This window comes from Ornithorhynchus anatinus, chromosome 2 (assembly GCF_004115215.2).
Source record: "Ornithorhynchus anatinus isolate Pmale09 chromosome 2, mOrnAna1.pri.v4, whole genome shotgun sequence".
NCBI classification, from domain to species: domain Eukaryota; kingdom Metazoa; phylum Chordata; class Mammalia; order Monotremata; family Ornithorhynchidae; genus Ornithorhynchus; species Ornithorhynchus anatinus.
Genome location: NC_041729.1, coordinates 147,866,561 through 147,889,248, shown reverse-complemented (window position 1 = coordinate 147,889,248; position 22,688 = coordinate 147,866,561). Strand labels below are relative to the sequence as shown.

At 38.5% G+C, this 22,688-nt stretch overlaps 1 protein-coding gene across 9 annotated transcripts in view; it reads left to right on the top strand.

The window, feature by feature from the left end:
* The window catches only part of KIF21A (kinesin family member 21A), a 152,362-nt gene that overhangs the window by 76,043 nt on the left and 53,631 nt on the right, over nt 1-22,688 (top strand). For 5 of the 9 annotated variants that reach the window (XM_029055050.2, XM_029055041.2, XM_029055062.2 and 2 more), the window contains exons 8-11: nt 255-450; nt 1,221-1,410; nt 2,373-2,436; nt 4,562-4,765. In XM_029055050.2, coding sequence (XP_028910883.1) covers nt 255-450; nt 1,221-1,410; nt 2,373-2,436; nt 4,562-4,765 — 654 coding nt within the window. Of the gene's footprint in view, nt 1-254; nt 451-1,220; nt 1,411-2,372; nt 2,437-4,561; nt 4,766-13,103; nt 13,143-22,688 lie in introns of all 9 variants that reach the window. The other 4 variants (XM_029055013.2, XM_029055055.2, XM_029055030.2 and 1 more) reach the window with 1 other exon arrangement.

The following is a 22,688-nucleotide window of genomic DNA, read 5'->3' as shown; positions in this document are numbered from 1 at the left end:
TAATTATGAAGGAGATAATGCTCGTGAAGTGTATTTGATGATATTAGATCTTTGAAAAAGACCTTTTGAAAAGCTTTTTATTTCTATTGCAACGTTTGTGATTCTTTTTTCCCCAAAATCTGTGTCTAAATTATGTTACAGAAGCTCTTTGTCCTTTTTTTGGACTAGAGCTGCATAAAGTTAAATTGAAGTGATCATTTACGGTATTGATTGGCTTTTCATCAGTAAATCTTATTTATGTTTGTAACTCACAGTCAAACGATCATGATAGCGTGTGTCAGCCCTTCAGATAGAGATTTCATGGAAACTTTGAACACACTGAAGTATGCCAATCGTGCCCGAAATATCAAAAACAAGGTCATGGTTAACCAAGACAGAGCTAGTCAACAAATCAATGCACTGCGTAGTGAGATTACACGACTTCAGATGGAACTCATGGAGTACAAAACTGTAAGTAAATGTGGCGTCTATTCAACCTGCATCTTGAGGTATGTCTTCAACCAACAGCAGAATGAGAGGAGAATTTCCCAAGACACTACTCAGTATTATCAATGGATACCACTGTCTTCTGGGTGGCATGATGGTCTTTTTAAACCAATACCGAAGCCCTAAACAAACATTCTTGGTTCTTAAAATTTCTTGCCCAGTTCTTCCTTAGCAGGGAAGTGTAATGGAGAGAATACAACTATCTGTGTATTCATTCATTCAATAGTATTTATTGAGCGCTTACTATGTGCAGAGCACTGTACTAAGCGCTTGAATAGTCTCCTTCCTTTCTTGTGACTGGTGAAAAGTTCCAAACATAAGGATTTTCTGCCGTAGACTTTCCTAGTACTCTAGGAAAGTGGCATGACATAGTGGATAGAGCTCAGGCCTGGAGTCAGAAGGTCATGGGTCCTAATCCCGGCTCTGCTACTTACCTGCTTTGTGACCTGGGGCAAGTCACTTTATTTTTCTGGGCCTCAGTTTCCTCATCTGCAAAATGGGAATTGAGACTGTGAGCCCCATGTGGGACAGGGACTGTGTCCAACCTGATTAACTTGTATCTACCCCAGTGCTTAGAAGAATGGTGCTTGGCACATAGTAAGCGCTTAACAAGTACCATAATTATTAGTACTCCTCTGGGAATCAAGTTCACTGAAGGCCATTCTGTGCTTAGTTAGAATTTCCGCATATTGGAGATATGTCCACCAATTAGGAAATACTTTTATCTTCTTTAGGGAAAAAGAATTATTGATGAGGAAGGTGTTGAAAGCATCAATGACATGTTTCACGAGAATGCCATGCTACAGACTGAAAATAACAATTTACGTGTAAGAATTAAAGCAATGCAAGAGACTGTTGATGCCCTGAGAACCAGAATAACTCAGCTTGTTAGTGATCAGGCCAACCAAGTTCTTGCCAGAGCAGGTATTCCATTTTTTTTCACTTTCGAATGAACTTGATAAGAAGGCTCCTAGAGGGAGAGAACACTAAGGTATTTTCTGTTCACTGTGTAGTTGTTCTTTCTATTTGGAGAACATAATTCATCTATGAATGGCATGTGTGGCCCAAAGGGCATGCAGAGCTCACATTCGTGGCCATAATATGCATATTGAGAAGCACTGTGGGCAAAGATTGTCTGTCTTCATTGCTGTATGCTCCTTTCCAAGCGCTTAGTACAGTGCTCTGCACACAGTAAGTGCCCAATAAATACAATTGAGTGAATGAATGATTGAGTCAGAGGACTGGGTAGTCATCCCTCACCCCAGACTTGTCTTCTGTGTGATCTTGGTCAAGCAACTTAACTTCTCTGTGCCTCTGTTACCCATCTATAAAATGGGGATAAAGACTATAAGCCTTAAAACTATGAGACTGTGTCCAACCTGACTAGCTTGTATTTACTCTAGCACTTAATACACTGCCTGGTATAGTGTAAGTGCTTAGCAAATACCATAAAAAAAATCAAGTCTGTACACTGTGCCATCTTGGGTAATGTTTGCAGTGTGTGGCATTGTTTTCTCTCTTTCCCCTCTTTCGAAACAAAGCCTTTGCTTGAAGAGTCACTCCTTTCATTAGAGTGGTGTGCCATGCTAATCTGTTCTGGGCAATCGACTGAATTTTCAGTTGGATTGAAGTATTGGTTAACACTTTGCTCGGTAACTCCCAAGTTGTGGGTTCTCCAATATAAAACAACATTGAAGCTTTAATATGGATCTTTCAAAACTCAAAATAAAATAGGTGGGTTTTTTCAGAGTATACTATGGTCTCACTATTATCAAGGATATACTTCAAAACAAGCTAAAACTTAAATTATTAAATGCCCAAAGTGATTGTAAACATTATGCTTTTATTCTCAGCTCCATAGAAATCTGTTTCTTTTTCCTTAACAGGTGAAGGGAATGAAGAGATTAGTAATATGATCCATAATTATATAAAAGAAATTGAAGATCTCAGGTATAATTTTAAACTTTTGTTGGCTTTGATATGAATAATATGTGTTTCAGTCATGCAGCTTTCTAAGTATTCTGGCCATTATATTTTAATAAATTCATTGTCTACTAGATACACTACTGAACTGTAAGTGTTAAGATTTTTAAGAATTCTGGGAAAAACAGAGTTACATTCCCTGATATTTCAGTATTGTGCTAGTCATGTTAGGCTGTAGTGGGTGGAAGATGAAAATAAATATAGAGTGGTACAATATGAAAGTTTCTACCTTCCTTAACTTCCAAATAATCTAGGTTTTTGAAGAACTGCACTTAGTGCCTTTTTAAAGTCATCTTTAGGACCTATCACCCCTCTCAGGGTCATACCTGGAGGGTTTGCAGTAGCCTACCAATCTCGGGTACGGGAGGGAGATCAAGCAGAGGCTTCCCCATTCCATTCCTAGCTTGGCCAGTGGCTAGCGAGTGGAAAGCAATCTGGTACAAATAAAAACTCCCCCATGCTGGGCAGCAGTGTCATGGGAGAAAGTCGAGGGTGGAGACTTGCGTTTACTGCACGGAAGGCTGCAGTGGTCAACCGCTCCCGTATTTTACCAGGAAAACTCTATGGATCCACTACCAGAACGATTATAGATGGAGAGTGGGGCGTTCTGGGAGAGATGTGTACCTAGTGTTGCTATGGTTCGGAAGTGACTTGGTGGTATAAGTCAAGCCAAGACAATGAACTCTTGAGAATACAAATTCATTTCTTGAATTACAGTGAGATTTCCTTGGAGAGGTCAACTATTCCCAAATGGAATTTACAAGCCAGATGCTTTATGTCATCCATAACTTTTTCTACTAATAAGAATGACCTTTTTGAGTCCTCTCTCACTGTACTAAGCACTGAGAAAGTACCATAAAAAGAAGGACCACAGAAATCTAACACCATTGATAGATCAGTTTAATGGCACTTCTACAAAAGTTCATCATGCTGTGGTCTGACTAATGAGAATCACTCGATTAGTGGTAGCAGTTGTGTATATGTGTATATATTTATAATTCTATTTATATACATTAATGCCTATTTGCTTGTTTTGATGTGTATATATATAATTTGATGTATATCGATGTTATTGATGCCTGTTTACTTGTTTTGATGTATGACTCCCCACTTCTAGACTGTAAGCCCGCTGTGGGCAGGGATTGTCTCTCTTTATTGCCAAATTGTACTTTCCAAGCGCATAGTACAGTGGTCTGCACACCGTTAGCGCTTAATAAATACGATTGAATGAACCAATGAATGGTATTTATTGTGTGCTTACTACATGCAGAGCACTGTTCTAAGTGCTTGAGAGAGTACGATACAAGAGAATTAGCAGATATGTTCACTGTCCATGATGAGATTAAGCCGAGCAAGGAGTTATGCTGGCCTCCTTTTTGATAATTGCTCACAAGGTATAGGCAGTTGGGTCAACTTGGTTACAGTTAGTTAGTCACTGGCACCTGATAGCATAGTTGGAAAAGAATAGAGTCCAGATTTGTAACTGAACATTTAGGATTATTCATAGGTATTTCTGACCACCTGCTTCTCCTACCCCATAGATTATGAATCTCGAATGGGACAGGGTTTGTGTTCTGTATGATTGTCTTGTATTAACCAGTGTTTAAGCCCATGATATTCACCCCATCCTCAGCCCGACAGCACTTACGTGAATAGCTGAGATTATTTTATATTAATGTCTGTCTCTCCACCTAGACTGTAAGGTCCTTGTGGGCAGGGGACATATCTACCAACTCTATTATACAGTCCTCTCCCTAATATTCATTCATTCAGTCGTATTTATTGAGCGCTTACTGTGTGAAGAGCACTGTACTAAGTTCTTGGGAGAGTACAGTATAACAATAAACAGATACATTCCTTATCCACAATGAGCTTACAGTTCAATACTTAGAACAGTGCTTTGCACACAGTAAGCACTCAAATCTTGGATTGATTGCTTAGCAACAGCCCTATAAGTCATAGTTTTATAAACACTGCACTGATAATACATTTAATGGTAAAGTTTGAATGCTTAGTAATGGAAAACTAGTTCATCGTCCAAACTGCTCTAAATTTCAACATTACACATTGCTACTCTTTATTTTCTTTTGAGGGCAAAGTTGTTAGAAAGCGAAGCTGTGAACGAGAACCTTCGACGTAACCTGACAAGGGCCACGGCAAGATCTCCATATTTTACTGGATCATCAGCTTACTCTCCTGCAATGCTCTCTTCAGAGAAGGAGACTATTGAGATAATAGATATAGCTAAGAAAGATTTAGAGAAACTGAAAAGAAAAGAAAAAAAGAAGAAGAAAAGGTAGTGTTCCAACCTCTTGTATTTATTTCCTTGAAAAGCAGTTTTTATTATTATTAATAGTAATAATTTTGAATTGAATGTTGTGATTGAGCTACTAAATATCAAAGAGAGAATTTGTTGTATTCTCATGCATGAGTATATTTGCATGCATATATTTGTAGTTAAAATTAAAAATGATTGGAATGTGTTTTCTTGGTCAGAATTGGGTCATTGTTCTTATAGTTTCTCCTCACAGATATATTAGAAAAAAAGATAGTGAAAATTATTTTGAATTGCCTATAATAGGCTAATCAGGTTTAAACAGTTTATTATTATTGGAAGTTCTTTCAGTGTTTCTTGGAATCGCTTCTTTTGCTTTCAGTATTTCTTGCTTTCTCAGTGCTTATTGTATGGCTGCTATCCATTTCATTTTCTAATACATTCAAGTAGGCTCATCCACATTTCTAAATTTCTGTCTAGTTGTTTGGTTATAGAAGAACCTTGTACTAAAACTGATTACATTATTGTTAGTGGCTTTTTAAAATTTTCCACCAAAGAACTTTAAGTGTGTCCCAGATTCTATCTTCTCTAGTCCAGTATTTTTCCATTCTTAAAGCAGCTGGATGCGGGGAAGAAGAAAATCAAAATCTGACCATATGAGTGTGATAGCATATCAGCTAAACAAACAGAAGTTGGAGTTGTACTAATTCTCTATTGCGGCCAATTGAGCATGCAGTCTATATTTTTGTGTGTGTATGTTTTGTATTGCCTTATATGCCAAGGAAATGAAATATCATTTTTGGCTAGATATTCAAAAGAGGCTAGAAAACCTATTTTGTGTCATTTCTGTCAAGCTGTTGAACAAATGATCTGGTACAAGTAAGGAGTGCTCCAAATTTGAAAACCTTAAATTCAGCCTGAAAAGAATAATCATTTTATGTCCTTTTATGTGTTAGAAGAAAGTTGTTCACTTGAACATGAAATTTTAATAGCAAATGAGAAGGAAATATTTTTTGTTTAAAATGTAGGAGTACTCTTTTAGATTGTGATTATATGGAAAACAATAGCTGTGGAAAGGAGATGAGAAAAATAAGAAGCGAAAATAGTAGGTAGAAGAATGGTTGTGTGTAGATATTGTGCAACCATACAGTCATTTTTAAAAATGGTTTTTGTTAAGCGCTTACTGTTTGCCAGGCACTGTTCTAATAGACATAGTCCATGTCCCAAGATAATAATAATAATAATAATGTTGGTATTTATTAAGCGCTTACTATGTGCAGAGCACTGTTCTAAGCGCTGGGGTAGACACAAGGGAATCAGGTTGTCCCACGTGGGGCTCACAATCTTAATCCCCATTTTACAGATGAGGTAACTGAGGCACAGAGAAGTTAAGTGACTTGCCCACAGTCACACAGCTGACAAGTGGCAGAGCTGGGATTCGAATCCATGATCTCTGACTCCCAAGCCTGTGCCAAGTTGGGGCTCATAGTCTTAATTTCTGTTTTCTAAATGAGTAACATGAAAGTTAGGTGACTTGCCTAAGGTTACACAGCAGACAAGTGGAGGAGCTCGGATTAGAACCCAGGTCCTCTGATTCCCAAACCCTTAGCATTTCCAGTAAGCCATAATGCTTCTCATGTTAACTCTTTTCCCACATCATCCCCCTAGCCTGGAACTCCCTCACCTTCCATATATGCCAGACGATCAATCTCTAGACCCTCAGAGCATCACTAAGGTCACATCTACTCCAAGAGGCCTTTCCTGGTTAAGACCTTTTTTCCTCAGCTCACTCTCTCTCCTGTATCATCTGTGCACTCATTCTGTGACCTTTGGACACTTAGAGAAGCAGCATGGCGTAGTGGATAGGGCATGTCTGGGAGTCAGAAGGTCATGGGTTCTAATCCAGGCTCCGCCACCTGGCTGCTGTGTGATCTTGGGCAAGTCACCTCACTTCTCTGAGCCTCAGTGATCCCTCATCTGTAAAATGGCGATTGAGACTGTGAGCCCCGCATAGGACAGGGACTGTCCGGCCCAATCTGCTTGTAAACACCTCAGCACTTAGGAGCTTGGCTTAGTGGAAAGAGCCTGGGCTTGGGAGTCAGAAGTCGTGGGTTCTAAACCCAGATCCACCACTTCTCAACTGTTCGACCTTGGGTAAGTCACTTAACTTCTCTGTGCCTCAGTTACCTCATCTGTAAAATGAGGATTAAGACTGTGAGCCCCACGTGGGACAACCTGATTACCTTTTATCTACCCCAACACTTAAAACAGTGCTTGGTACATACTAAGCACTTAACAAACACCATCATTAATTATTACAGTGCCTGGCACATAGTAAGAACTTAACAAATACCATTATTATTATTATTATTATTATTATTTGCCCCATCCCCAACCCCACAATACTTAGGTACATATTTTTAAATGATATATTTTATATTATTTATTCATATTTCTGGTTTCCCTCTCTAGACTGTAATCTCCTTATGAACAGGGAACATGTCTGCTAATTCTGTTGTATTGTACTCTCCCAAGCACTTAGTACAGTGCTCTGCACATAGAAAATGCTCAATAAATAAGACTGATTGATTTAAGGAATATGTCAGTGCCATTGAGCCCTGAGAAATAATTTTCATTTAGAGATATCCCCATGTTGTTTATTATGAGAGATAGCCCTGCTGATTATGGCGAATCCTTAGCAGACCTTGTGAGAAGCTTTACCAATAGCCTTCCTGGGCTCACGACAGCCAACTCTTTCATTATATCTGGGGAACAAGGATAGCATAGCTAAATGAAATCAACAGGTAATTCAGAAGGTTTTTATTCATATATTCCAACATACTTCCTCCATGAATGTAATTTTAGCTTACTTACAAGTAGTTCAAGTACATTATAAAATTTCACCTTCACTCTTTCTGCCCTTCAGGGAGAGAGGCTAATATTAAATGAAATAGCCAAGAGGAGGCCAGCAGGAGGGAGAAGGAAGCTAAGAGACTAGGTTGATTCAAAAATCAGATTAATATACCCACAAATAATGGTTTGGACTCCATATTTTCCCATTGTGGGATCAACAAATTTGGGGTGCAAATCGTTTCAGGGTTATGAATACTGTCAAAGATGGTCAGGAGCTGGAAAGTTTGTTGTTTAGAGTAGAGGCTTTATTTTGTCTTAGATATTATGCCTGTTTTATTTTCAGGAAACATCACTTCAGAAAAAAAAAAGATAATCAGTTATGCTTTTATCCATGTGCAATGAAAATCAGTGTGAGTGTACATGATAAATTCCTAAAGCAAGATGGGCAAATAAGATTCCAAATTAAAGTATTGAAAATATGATCCATCCTCTCAACTGTGTCATTGCTATGGCACTGGGAATTCAATCAATCGAGGGCATTCACTGAGCATCTACTGTTTTCAGAACACTTGTACTAAGTGCTTGGGGGAGTTGGTAGTCACGATCCCTGCCTATAGGGAAGACTGACATTAAAATAAATGGCAAGAGGGGAAGTAGTAGAGTATAAGAATATGTGGGTGGGGCTGCGGTGAGTACGAGGCTCAGATTCAACAGATTCCCCTTCTGTTTTCCTCTTCTCCATATGCTTTTATTGTTGTTCTGATAGTCACAAGATCCAGTCACCATTCTAGGCAAAATGTCTGTTTTAGATGCATAGTATGTGTACATTTTGAATATCTAGCCCTTAAATGGTAACCATCTTCAATAAATAAGATTGATTAAAGTCGTATTGGACACACAATTTTGTGTTTTTATGGTACAGGGTGAAATTCGGAAATGTATTAAAGATCAATTGTCAGCTCACAGCCTCACTTTCCTTTGCCTAACCTCTATTTTATATCCTTTGATAGCTGACTGATACTGTTATGAGGTCTTCCTTTTAAAACATGAATGAAGACTTCCTGAATCAATAGAAATGCTAATTTTTAAAAACAAAAGTGAAATGAGAACCACCAGTGTACAACAAATTGACAAATGGAACAAAGTTATATATGAACATTTCTATGAAATTTGAGTGGAAGCTAGAAATCTGGGATTTGTCTTCCCCTTGCTCCCTTTTGGGCCCCGAGAAAGTAATTTAACTTTTGTATCACAGTTTCCCATACAAAATGGGAATAATGTTAACTATCTTAGGTTTATAAAATGTCCTGAGGCTTTTAGCTTTAAAGTAGGCATGATAGTAAGTAGGAACAAAACATCTACATTTTAATGACCCTAAAGCAAATATTTTTATTTGGTACATTCCACTAAGTAACTAAAAAACTCAACATTCATATGATGATCTTTAAATTAATGAACATTTTCAGTCTCTTAATGCACTGATTGTAGTTCTACAATTTTGCATTACACCATTTACATTGAAATGTGAATTATTAGTGGAAAGTACTGTTTTTCCCATCCAATTGCTTCTGAGATGAAATTTTTGTTTGCTAGTTCCTAACAAGCAGGCGAGTAACACCTCTCACCCCAGCATTAAAAAAAATAATTGAAATTCAGAAGGTCCGTTTTTTCAAAGCTTGGTAAAAAAGTCTTATTAGCTCATTCCAGTTAGATATCTATCTCTCTGAGGTTGCTCCCATGATTAAGGGTTTGAATTTTCAAAACTGCCTGGCAGACAGGCCCTTGGCATGATCAGGGGGTGTTCTGGTTTTACCCAAAGCTTCCAACAAAACAGTTTTTCCTTTCCTTCCGGTTCTCCGTCTCTGATGAGGAAGAGGGCTGTGCTTCAGGGAATTTTCGGTTGATGCTTTCCATTTCAGGTTCAGGAAAGATTGGCCCCAGCATAAACTGGGGAATCGAATTCCTTCCTCCCTGAAGACTATCCATCAGACTCTATTCTTTTCCACTCTAAACATATTTAAGTACCTCAAGGAGTCTTCTAGCAGTTTAATCTACCTGGGTTTGGTATCTTTCTGCCCTTTACCTTCCTTTCTGTTTAAACAGTTACTGGGAAACTGGAGGATTACAGCTCCCCAAGTCCTCAGCAACTCGGAGCTGACATCTGGGGTGACTACCTGCAGAGCAGAGATGTTGATGTGAAGAAAACTCCTGGGGTCTCCCCTCACACAAGGAAGTTTCAGTCCCAGTCCCCCCACTGTCTTACTGGCCAATGCTACGCCCGTCTTTAGGACTCTAAGGAAATCAGAAGGGATTTTTTTTTTTCTTGTGGTATTTATTAACCACTTACTAGGTACCAACCACTCTTCTAAGTGTCAGGGTAGAAACAAATTAATCCACATGGGGCTCAAAGTCTTTAAGCCCCATTTTACAGATGAGGTAACTGAGGTACAGAGAAGTGAAGTGACTTGCCCAAGGTCACACATCAGACAGGTGGTGGAGCCGGGATTAGAACCCAGGTCTTTCTGACGCTCAGGCCCATGCTCTATCCACTCCCTATTCCCTAGATGGGAGTTTTCTTCCAACTCCAGCCTCCCATCAATGCTTGTTGCCAACAGTGGTGTGATTTCAAAGAAAATGAAACCCACACAGCTGCTTTTATTCAAACCATCTCTGATCTGGAGTAGTTTTAAGGGATAAAGAAGCTCAACAACTCTTACTAGTCTATATAACTTCCTCTCATCAATGCAGTCATCATTTAAGGCTCCTGGTAAAAGAAAAGTTATCTTAGTTTTTGGACTTGGCAGGAAGCAAGTGCCTATAGGGAGAGAGGGAGAGGGACAGAGAGAAATAGAAAGAAAGGGAAAAAAAAAGAAATAAAGAGATGTCATCTTTTGAATAAGCAGACCAATTGCTGAAGATCAACCAATAGAAAGAACTTTGCTTTGCAGCGAAGCTCTTTCTTTAGGGGTTGAAGAAGAGGTTCTTGGAATGGATTCACACTTTTTTAGTGAGATATGGCACTTTATACTATATGCTCTTTTCCTGATATCACTTGAGTTGCCCTGTAGAGAATATGCTCATGATAAGAGACAAGAAGCAGCAAAAATATCTTTGAGAAAAATGACCAAATGAAGTGATATTCCTCCAGTAGGAATAATGAGGATGCTTTACTCTCAATTCTTTTCGTTTTTTTGTTTTTTTGGAGAAAGCAATTGAAATTCATAATAGAATCTGTAACGAAAATCTTTCTTTTGTTTACAAAATACAACTGCTACTTGCTTTGGGTCTACAACCCTATAGAATTCAGTCACCGAGAATTACCCACTATTATTTTAATTAATTAAAAGTTAATTATGCTACAGGGAAATTCATAGTTTTCTTCAATTCACTGAATGAATGGCTTACAGACTCTTGACAGAGAGCTTATAGAAGACCTAAACTTGAGCATCATCCTCCTCCACAGATACATTTTCAAATTCTCCTCCAAAATTGTAAGTGTAAATATTTGGGCATTGAGGTAGTAGCACTGATTCTGAGAATAAGGAGATTCATGGAATCATAATCTGACATCAAAGAACTATTGAAATAAACTTTTTATTGCTCTGGCCAGATTCCATCTTCAAGAATACCAAATAGCCCTCAGACAATTGTGAGCTTTGGCTTCACAGCCCATTTCAGCTGAGCCCAGGATCAATAAAGCTTGGCAAGTTGTATGATGGTGAACAATTCCCAATAACCTCTCAACAGGCTTTACAGTCCAAAATTAATTTTATCAAATGAACTGGGGAGGAGTCCCACAATGAGATGGAGAAAAGGATGCAAATGACGATCTCCCAAAAAATCTGGATGCCCATAGCTTTTCTATAAAAAAACATTCAACTTCAGCACAATTTCCACTGATACCCGCTATGTGCTACAGAATGTAGAAATACCGACATTGGTCCTGGATTCAAGGAATATTGGTGTGTCCACCCACATCAAAGCAAATGCTTATTAACTGACTTGGAAGAAATATTCTGAGGTATTTGAAAAAAAGCTTAAACAATGTAGCATACTTCGACAATTGGGAGAGAGTAGCAATGGATTGTTCAGCCTCCTTTATGGCCAGAATTCATTATATCATGATATTCTTATAGCCTTTGCTCTAAGGAAGAATCAAAAAGAGTGCCAGCCCTCTTAGGTATCATATAGAATCACATCAGCAGAATCGAGTTCAGGCTATATGCAGATTATTGTACAAGCAGCTTTGGGAATATTCATCAATCAGTGTCATATTTATTGAATGCTTACTATGTGCAGAACACTGTACTAAGCATTTGGAAGACTACAACAGAATAGGTGGACAGGTTCCCTGCCAACAAGGAGCTTACAGGCTAGAAGAGCAGCGTTCTTTGATGAATTTATCATCTATGGGAGGGAAAGACAAGCTGACATAGATTGATAAAACAGCAGTTAAAAGGTCTTAGAACAGTAATAAAAAAAGCAGCACAAGGCAAAATGAATCACAGTACGAAAGGAGTTTTCGGTCAATCTTAGCCACATTTGCAAAATGCCTAAACTTTCCCTGTTGTCTTTTTTGAATAGGAAGATAGCGCACTTTTTTTTCCCTTTCCTCTCCATCCCATGGTTGACATCTGCTTTGTTTGTCTGACAAAGCAGACCTCCACTGCAGGGAGCAAAAATTGGAAGGAAGGGAGTTTTGGGAAGGGAGAACTTGAGGGGTGGGGGAACCCCATTGAATCAGGTACCTGTCTGATAGGCAGCTTTGAGAGGCAAAGTTCCAAATCCTCTGGGATAGCAGGATTTCTAAGTGAAATGAGCTGATATTGCTAAGCACTTTGAAAGAACGCAGGTTGTGGTAAGTAATCTCCAGTGTCTGAGGAATTTCATAGCCATATCCATTTGACCAGATTTTATATCCCATGTAATTTAACTATCCTGAAGTAGAAATGATCAATAGACTGTTTTGAAATTCACTAATAGTTTATTAAGATGTGAAGCCATGTAGCAAATTAGTGTCTTAGCACATAGTTGTATTTTCATAATATGGTATAAAGGCATTACTTTTTGAAATTTTAAAACTTTGGGGGTTAATGGCCTATTAATGATTTCTTTAAAAAGGCCAACCAGGAAAATTCTTCTTTGAAGATGAGACCTTCTTTGGAAGGTAGTCAAATTCTCCTTTTGTGAGCTAAAATACATATTTCAACATCACCTTGCTCCTATCAATTTAGAATATAGATAGTTACTGGAAATGTTTTTGTCAGATTAGATGACCTGGTATTCTGAAAGTGTTGCTAGGTTACGTGGTCTCTTGTTTTCTGTTTACTTGTTGCAAAAATGTATTGCCTTTTTACTATTTATTGGCTCTGGTATCTTTTAAAAATTTATTTTAAAATCTTCGAGCTCATGTATCATTTTGACTTTCTTATCACTCTCGCTTTTTACTGTCTGGTTTGTCCTTCATTGTCTTGGCCTTCCAATACTGTACTTCGTGCTTTTGAAGGCTACAGAAACTTGAGGAAAGCAATCAACAAGAAAGAAGGTTGGAAATATTTCCCAGGTTTTTAACTAAAATGTCATTTTAATGGGTTTCTGTTCACAAAACAAATGCTGGTAGTAAATGGATTAATAGAGTCTTTTGAATATATTAACTGGGGTGATAAAATGAGTAGGAATCCTATGAAATGGGTAGTACAAAAAGGAAAAATGGTTCTCAATTCAAATGCACTTGAGCTACGCATACCCTCAGATAGGTTTTCCAAGAATATGTTGCGACTTAGTCTTTGATAACAGTGGGGCATCTCCTACAGTCATTATATTTGTTTACTTCTCTTCCTATAATAATGGTTCAGGCACTCTGAAGTAATTATAAAAATTGGTATGCAGCATGAAAAAAGATAAAATGAATGTAAAATTAATTATTTATGTTGTCACCTGGTAATCGCTAGATGCTCTTCTGCCTTTTTTCCTCAGTACTCCAAGTCCCATGACAAGTTAAGGGACTTTCCTCATGAAAGTCTTCCTGTAGAATGAAGAATCTGCAAATCTGGGTGGTCTTTTGAATGGTACAAGACTTAAAAGGGATTCTTTAGTTAAGATTTAACAGGCTTTTATTTTCCTTTTAAACATACTTGGTTATTGAAACTACACCCTTACTGTACCCTTAGTTTAAAGGAAACATATTTTAAGAAACTGTTTGCTATCTACTGTTTAAAAAAAAATTTACATTCCTTAAGCTCTTCCATCTATGTTAGTTACAGTTATAGTCACTGTAAAATCAGTCAGTGATTAGTTAAGTTTGAAGTTAATCTTCATGTTCTTCCCAAAGAGGTGGTGGCATTTTTTTTCCTTCAACCAGAAGTGATATTTACTGCTGGGATTGTGTCCTTAAACTATATTATTGTTATTTTAAAATAATAATTGTGGTATTTAAAAGCTCACTATGTGCCAAGCAATGGGCTATGCACTAATGTAGATAAAAGATAATCAGAGGAAACACAGATCCCACTTTGGGGCTCACAGATTATATATGGGTAAATATTATCAAAAACAACTTGCTAATACTGCAGAAGCTTTACTGACATTTTGCTAGCCGGGAAGCTGATATCCCTCAATTCAGCAGCAGTCTCAGTTAGCTGATTGATGATGATGATGATGATGATTATGGGGTCAGTCTTCTCTCAACATTTGAATGGTATTCATTGATCACTTCCTATGTGCAGAGCACTGTACTAACCACTTTGGCTTTTACAATGATCAGAATGTGTTTCTGTCCCCTTGCAAGGCAAAGAGTATTAGTTGTCTATTTGCCTAATATATTAGCCACAAAAACCTCCCACTAATGATGGCTCCCTGCATTCTTTTATCTGGCTTCTGCAGGGACTTTATTCCTGTTTCTAATGATAATTTTGCGCAAAACCTAATCCTGGGAGTAGTTCTTCTTGCAACCCTGAATTTATGACTAATCAATATCTCTCTATCCCCCAGCATGCCAGATAAGAAAGTTCTTACAGTAATTAAATGTTTACTTAAGAAATCATCTTGATAACATTGGTATTCATATCACGTGTTAGAATTTCTAGATATCAGACTTGGACATGAAGAGCAAAGTGTTCAAGGTGACTTGTAAGGGTAAATACAGTACTAAAGCATTAATGACTTTTCCAGGGTCATATTGGCATGTTTCACTTGGGATTTTAATATATATTTTATGGCTTTCCTTCTCTGAAAAATGAGGATAGAATAGAAAAGAGAGTTGGATAGTACCCTATTTATAGTACATCAGATGTAGGAGTAGGTTGCCAAAGCTAAGTTACTTAAGTAGAATGTTGCAGAATCAATCACTGGTATTTATTGAGTGCTTGTTGTATGCAGAGCATTGTACTAAGCACTACAGAGTTGGTAGATACGTTCCCTGCCCACAAGGAGCTCATACTCTAGAGGGGAGACAGACATTAAAGCAAATTATCCATATGTACGTAAGTGCTGTGGGGCTGAAGATGGAGAGAATGAGGCTGATGGTGGTGTGAATATCAAGGGCTTAGAGGGTACAGATTCAAATACATAGGGGACACAGAAGGAAGAAGAGGTAGGGGAAATGAGCGTTTAGCCAGAGAAAGCCCCTTGGAGGAGATGGGCAAGGTTTTGAAGGTGGGGAGAGTGGTGGTTTGTCAAATATGAGGTGGGAGGCAGAGTTTCAGTCTAGAGGGAAGGTATAGGCAAGGGTTTGGAGATAGACAAGATGTGTCTATCTTGGTGTTGGAGGAACAAAGTGGACGGTCTGGGGTGTGTTAAGAAATCAGCAAAGTCACATGGGAGAGGGCAAGGTGATTTAGTGATTTAGAGCTGATGGTAAGGAGTTTCTTTTTGCTACAGAGGTGGATGGGTAAACACTGGAGATTCTCGAGGACTAGGGAAATTTAATCAAGTAAAGCTGAATTTAATGAGCTTCCATAGCAGATGAGGCCTGTGAAATTGGGGTGCATATTAAGGATAAAAGAGACGTAGTTCTTGCCCTTACATAGCTTGGTGTCTAATAAAATTGAAATAATCCAAGGTGATATCGAATGGATTGTTCCAGTTGTCAGTTTTACTGAGATTGAGGAGAGCTGATGAGGAAGAAGAATGATTTTCTTGGACTGTGTAGGGGAAATTGGTGGTAGCAGTGGAAATGTTTTGGTAGAGGTGAATGGCAGGGGAGGAACTGGAAGAAACTAAGTAGTCGGCTGAGAATTCAATTCGCAGCTGTGAAAATTGGTGGTAAGAATTTGTTGGCTTTCTGGGTTTTGTTGGTGAGGCCAATAAGAACCAAAAGGAGCTACATTCTACCAGAAGAAGAAGGTGGGGATGGGGCTTAATTGACACGATTTCATGGCCCAAGGAGCCACTTCTTTACATTTTCTCACTCTTTTTGGAATGAACCTGCTATCTGAGGACCAGAGATTCAGGGGCTGAACCTGGATCGGAACTTAATTGAGAAGATGGGGACCCTCTCTCTTAACCTCCCTATTTCTGCATTTTTCACTGGAATTTTTGGTGGTATAAAGCCATAGAGAAACAGAGCAGCCTATTGGATAGGGCCCAGGCCTGGGAGTCAGAAGGACCCGGGTTCTAGTCCCAACTCCGCCACTTCTCTGCTGTGTGACTTTGGGCAAGTTACTTAACTTGACTGTGCTTCTGTTATGTCATCTCTGAGATGGGGATTACAACTGTGAGCCCCATATCGGACATATGTCCAAAATTGAAGGTACCTCAGACCTAAGTACAATGCCTGGCTCATAGTAAGTGCCCAACAAATCACATAAAACAAAAAAAATCAGGCCTGCTAATGATGAATCAGTCAATCGTATTTATTGAGCACTTACTGTGTGCAACTTGAAAGAGTGCACTATAACAGGGTTGGAAGACACATTCCTTGCCCACAACAAGTTTATAATCTGGAGGGGTAGATAGACATTGATAAAAATAAATGAATCATGGTTATGTATATAAGTGCTATGGGGCTGAGGGAGAGGTGAAAAAGGGAGCAAATCCAAGTGCAAGGGCAACGCCGAAAAGAGTGGAAAAAGAGTAAAGGAGAACTTAATCAGGGAAGGCCTCTTGGAAGAGACTTTCCTTCAATAAGACTTTGAAGCTGGAGAGAGTAATTGTCAGATATGAAGAGGGAGGGCAGGATATGGACGAGAAATCTTCGGTGAGATAGATATGATGAAGATACGAGTAGGTTGGCATTAGAAGATCAAAGTGTGTGGACTCAATCAAGCTCAGGGTGTTATTTTTCACAAATATTTTTCTTCAAAGTAGTCTATACTGTCACCGGCTCCTAATTCATTCAAGATCAAACTTTACCCTTAGACAATACAACAGATATCACAGAACCTTTTGCAACTTGCATGTTTCCTTCCTCTCCCTTTTTCTCCCTCTATACCTCTCTGTCTCATTACTTTCAGCCTCTTTTTAATAGCTGTCACGCTGTCATGTCAGTATTTCGGTGCTCTCATTTTTCTCCTGTGCCAGGCTCCACTGACCAAAAGCAAGATCAGTGATCAATGGGATACACTGAATTCCTTGTGAGAAGGCTAGCCACCACAGCTCCTAAACTAATTCTTTGATTAAAAAGGATTGCTTGTTGTATTCATCCTTTTATATATTCTGTTAAGTGCCATGCTTTGTAAAGAATTAGCTGTATCAAGTGAAGCAGCATGGCTTAAAGGATAGAACATGGACCTAAGAGTCAGATGAACCTGAGTTCTAATTTCAACTCTGCCACTTGTCTGCTCTGTGACCTTAGGCAAGACACTTCACTTCTTTTACCTGAGTTTACTCATCTGTAAAATGGGGATTACGACTGTGAGCCTTACCTGGGACTGTGTCCAACCTGATTAGCTTGTATCTACCCCAGTGCTTAGTATAGTGCAGTGCCTTAACTTACTAAATGCTTAAAAATATCATAAATATGCCCCCCCAAATCAAAATTATTCACTTTATGCCTATCACATATGCTATACGAAACACTTGGGAACATTTAAAAGAAATAAGAGATTTGATCCTTCTCTGAATGGTGTTCACTGTGGCCAGAGACTCTATCTGTTATATTGTTATATTATGCTCTGCTCACAGTAAGCGCTCAATAAATACAATTGATTGATTCATGGAGTTTAGAGTATATAGGTAAAACCAGAAATAAACTGAACAGTCTAAACTACTGAAGAATGAGAATATACTCTAAGAGAAGCAGCATGGGCTAGCATAAAGAACTTGGGCCTGGGAGTCAGAAGGACCTGGGTTAATAATAATTATTATTATAATTACAGTATTTGTTTAGTACTTACTATGTGCCAAGCACTGTTTTCAGCTCTGGGATAGATACAGGGTAATGAGGTTGGACACAGTCCCCACCCCATATGAGACTCACACTCTTAATCCCCATTTTACAGGTGAGGTAATTGAGGCACAGAGAAGTTAAGTGACTTGCCCAAGGTCCCACAGCAGACCAGTAGTCGTCGGGATTAGAACCCACTCCCTCTGACTCCCAAGCCCATGCTCTTGCCACAAGGTTATGCTGGGTTCTAATTGTGCCTCTGCAAATTGCTTGGTGTGACCTTGGATAAGTCACTTAACTTCTCTGTGCTCCTGTTTCCTCGACTGTAAAATGAGGATTAAATACCTATTCTTTCTCCTACGTAGACTGTGATCTCCCTGCGAGGCAGGGACTGGGCCTGACCTAATTAACTTGTACCTATCCCAGCACTTAGAGCAGTGTTTGACACATGGTAAGCACTTTACAAATATCATAAAAAAACACCCAAAGTGATTAAATCAGCAAGAAAAACCAGATGATTTCCTGAATGTCAAGGTGGTTGATGGATGTTTTAGTAGGGAAGATGGGTGGATCCATCAAGGACTACCTCCTGGGGAAGGGCAATATTTAGAAAAGCTTTGAAGGAGGGGCATGATGTTATTCATTCAATTGTATTTATTGAGCGCTTTCTGTGTGCAGAGCACTGTACTAAGCACTTGGAATGTATAAATGAGCAACAAATAGAGACAATCCCTACCCAACAGTGGGCTCACAGTCTAGAATGGGGGAGACAAACAAAAGAAAGTAAGTAGACGGGCATCAATGGCATGCTGTTTGGCAGAGGTAAGAGACAGTTATCAATCAGTGGTATTTATTGATATTGAGTGCTTACTGTGTTCAGAGTACCAGATTTAGTGCTTGGAAGAGTGTATAAAACCGAGTTAGTTGACATGTTCCCTGCCCACAAGGAGTGTGAACAGTGGACTTGGACATAGGAAAATCAACAGTTAGAGACAGCAAAATAAGCACAAATAAAACATCTCAGTGAACCATCTTCTCTCCCAAAGGCATTAAAAGAGATTTCCCTCACCAATTTTAGAGGTTAGATTCCTGAAACTAAATGTTTTTGGCAAGGCAGTAATCTTATGGATAGTCAAAAACAGGTATTATTTTACCTGATACTCCTATGCTGTTGTAGATACAAAGGGAAGCAATTGCTTTAACTTTTAAATTTGCTCTTACCCAGAACTCTGATTCTGTTTGCTTTTTGCTAATTTGTGTAAATAATTCATCAGCACTACAGAGAGAAGAAGGAACTGTAGTTGTCAGTTTATGGTGGCTGTAAATTTTAGGCAATTAAAATTGAACTCCCTCTGTTTCGCCAAATCATTGTGGCTACAGAAGGGGTATGAACTACTATTTTAGTTCCAAGTTAGGGAATAAGAGCTCAGAAGCCTCGAAAGGACAGAAGCTATCCGCACATCACCAGATCCCTCAAACTGTAAACCGTGGCCATGGAATCCTTTAGAAAATTCAGCTCAGATACTGGTTTCCACCAGTGGCTGAAAAAGAGTGGTAGGCAAGGGAAACTCAAATTATAGGCATAGGTTCAACAGAATTGACAAGGAGTATAGTTTTCAAATTATGGAGAAACAGAGTATCTTAGTGGAAAGAACACAGACCTGGGAGCCAGAAGACTTGGGTTTTAATCCCAGATCCACTAGTTCTAATCATAGGTCCACTACTCGTCTGCTGGGTAGCAGTGAGCAAGTCACTTAACTTCTCTGTGCCTCAGTTTCTTCATCTCTAAAATGGGGATTAAATCCTAGTCCCTCCTAGGTAGATTGTAAATCCCTTCTGGGAAAGGAACTGTGATCAATCTGATAATCTTGTATCTACCCCAGAGTTTAGTAAGGTGCCTAGCAAATACAAGTGCTTAAATACTGTTAAAAAATTACAATAAAATAATAGATCAGATTTAGTCACTTTTTACAAGGGGCTCACAGTTTAGATGACTGGCCCCAGAATTAGCAAGAACAAAACAGAAGAAATGTTAGTGAAAATGTTTTAAATTTTTCTACTCCCTTCTTTCCTCAAGTTTAGGTGCTCTTGGACTTGTCAGCTCTGAACTGTGAATTTGATTCATTGATTCAATCATATTTATTGAGTGCTTACTGTGTGCAGAATACTGTACTAAGCGACTGGAAGAGTACAGTACAACAGGAAATAGATGCCCTGCCCACAATAAACTTGGTGGAGAGGCAGGAGGAATTGTAACCTTCTGGATTTTTTTTTTAATTAAATGGTTTTAAACTCATTGTGGATAGGAAACATGTATACCACCTCTGTTATATTACACTCTCTCAAGTGCTTATTACAGTGTATTGCACAAGGTATGCACTCAATAAATAGATTGAGTGATGGATTCAGAGTTATTTCCCAGGGAACAAGTATCCCCAGAGTGCTATAGAAAATATTTGTAATTCAGTAACAAAAAGGGACAACACAGGAACAAACTGAGATTAAGAAAGTTCAGATCACCTGCCAAGTAGTAAACTAACGGAGTGCAGCCCCCTCGGTTATCCTATGTTATTGGAAATCTATTGAATATACAATTGGCAAGAGCACGGGCTTGGGAGTCGGAGGATGTGGGTTCTAATCCCATCTCTGCCACTTGTCTGTTGTGTGACCTTGGACAAGTCACTAACTGCTTTGTGCCTCAGTTACCTTGTCTGTAAAATGGGGATTAAGACTGTGAGCCCCACTGATTACCTTGTATCTACCCCAGTGCTTAGAACAGTGCTTGGCACATAAGAAGCACTTAACAAATACCATTATTATTATTATTATTATTATTAGTCTTGATTAACTTTAATTATTGTGAGTTGAATGTTTCTGTGGCAGTGATTTGTCAGAGGTTTTAACAGATTGCATCTTTAATCCCCTGAAGGGTACATGTTGAAAGAGGAAATGAAGTTTGATTATTTACTCTTGCTAGTTACTTTGAACTCTGAATGATGTTGTATCATAATGGACTAAATTTGCATTTGCACCACCACTCTGAAAATATTTCCTTTATGTTTATTTGCATTTTAAAAGTTGTGTACCTTTTATAATTATTTTTGAAATCTTTAGTAGTTGAAAACTTTTTGATCTAACTCATAGAGTTTTTTGCTATATGAGGATCCTGAGGTTGATAAACCAAAGGCCTGGTAAATACAAGCAGTTAGGGTCGGCTTCCATTACACCAGGGAAAATTCCAAAACTTTTGTGGAAAGGGAAGAGAAATAAGTGTATTAATCCCATTTATAAGCCTACTCTGGTCTAACTTGTTACTATTCAGTCAGTCATATTTGTTGAGTGTATACTTTGTGCAGAGTACTGGTCTAAGCGCTAGGGAGAGTACAGTAATAACAGTGTTTGTAGACATGTTCCCTGCCCACAAGGAACCCAGTGCTCGGCACATAGTAAGTGCTTAATAAATACCATTATTATTATTATTATTATCATTATTATCATTGTTACTAGAAGTCTAAAGGGCTTGTTACCCTGGTTTTATTGTGTTTCTCAGGCCTCTGTAGCTCATTATTTTACAAAGGCAACTAAAGTATAATGGTTTAAAATTCACTGTTGCCATAGATTTGTATAACTTTATAGTTAAAGTTAAGAGTTTCAATTTAACTAAAATAAGTTAAGCAAGGTATGACCTGAAAGATGGCAATTTCTCTTGCAAGAGAATTCTGTTTACTGCGTAAACTCTTCAGTCGAGAGCTTCAGCACCAGTATTTATTTTGAATGTTCCTTTCATAGTACTTGAAGAATATCACTGTGGGTTTAAAAAAAATGAAGGATCTTTTATGCCCAAGTGTATTTAATCTAAACTCTCATTACCTCATAAATATGATCACTCCTGTCTTTGCTTGCCCTTTCTTCATTCTAAGGTCAGGCTCACAATGAAATGGAAAATTGATTTTATGCAGTATACCAGCTGAGGGCAGATTCAGCTGTGGTAGGGTATCACATTGATCTAGGGAATTAAGGCCACATCTGTTCATCCCGGTACTCTTCATAAGACATGCAGGCTAGCAGTGCCAACTGTCTGCTCCCAGAGCTTCTATATTGGTACTACATAATTGGAGTACTTTTCCAGTGACTGAGAAATTTTTGCAGGATTTACCTAACTAGTAGCTATTGTGGGCTACCAAGATGGTGGTATACCCCACTGTGGCTCATTTGAATAAGAACTGAAAGAAAAAATTCCCTGGGGATTGATAAATGAGGTGAAAAGCTCTGAAGCTGCTCTTAGAATTCCCATTTCCCTTCTAAGGCAGACTGGCTGCCCATTCCAGATCCAAGCCCATCTTTTGGCGGCCATTTGGTTTGGGGTCATTGCCGAAGACGTGGCCTTCGATTACTTGTATCTGATAAAAAAAAAAATCCATGGCTGGCCTGGGTTGGTTCTGTAAAAGGGATTTTTCATTCTGTTCCCTTTTTGTCTGGTTATCCTCCATTATTGTGGATTGAATGTTGCTGTTGACTAATTTGTAGTTTTATCTACACTCTCATGACTTAGGGCACAGCTGATTTCCTGTGTTTCAGGAAATAGCTTTACCTCTTAATAAAATAGTGCACCGTTTAGGGTTAAGGTTATTTTTTTTCTGAAGTATCAAGTATTGAAATTTGTGGTACAATACATTCTCATAGATTCTTGGAGAATTTAATTCCTTTGAAAATTATCAGTTAAAATAAAACTGGGTCTAACATATTACCTGTGTGTTTCTTCTCATA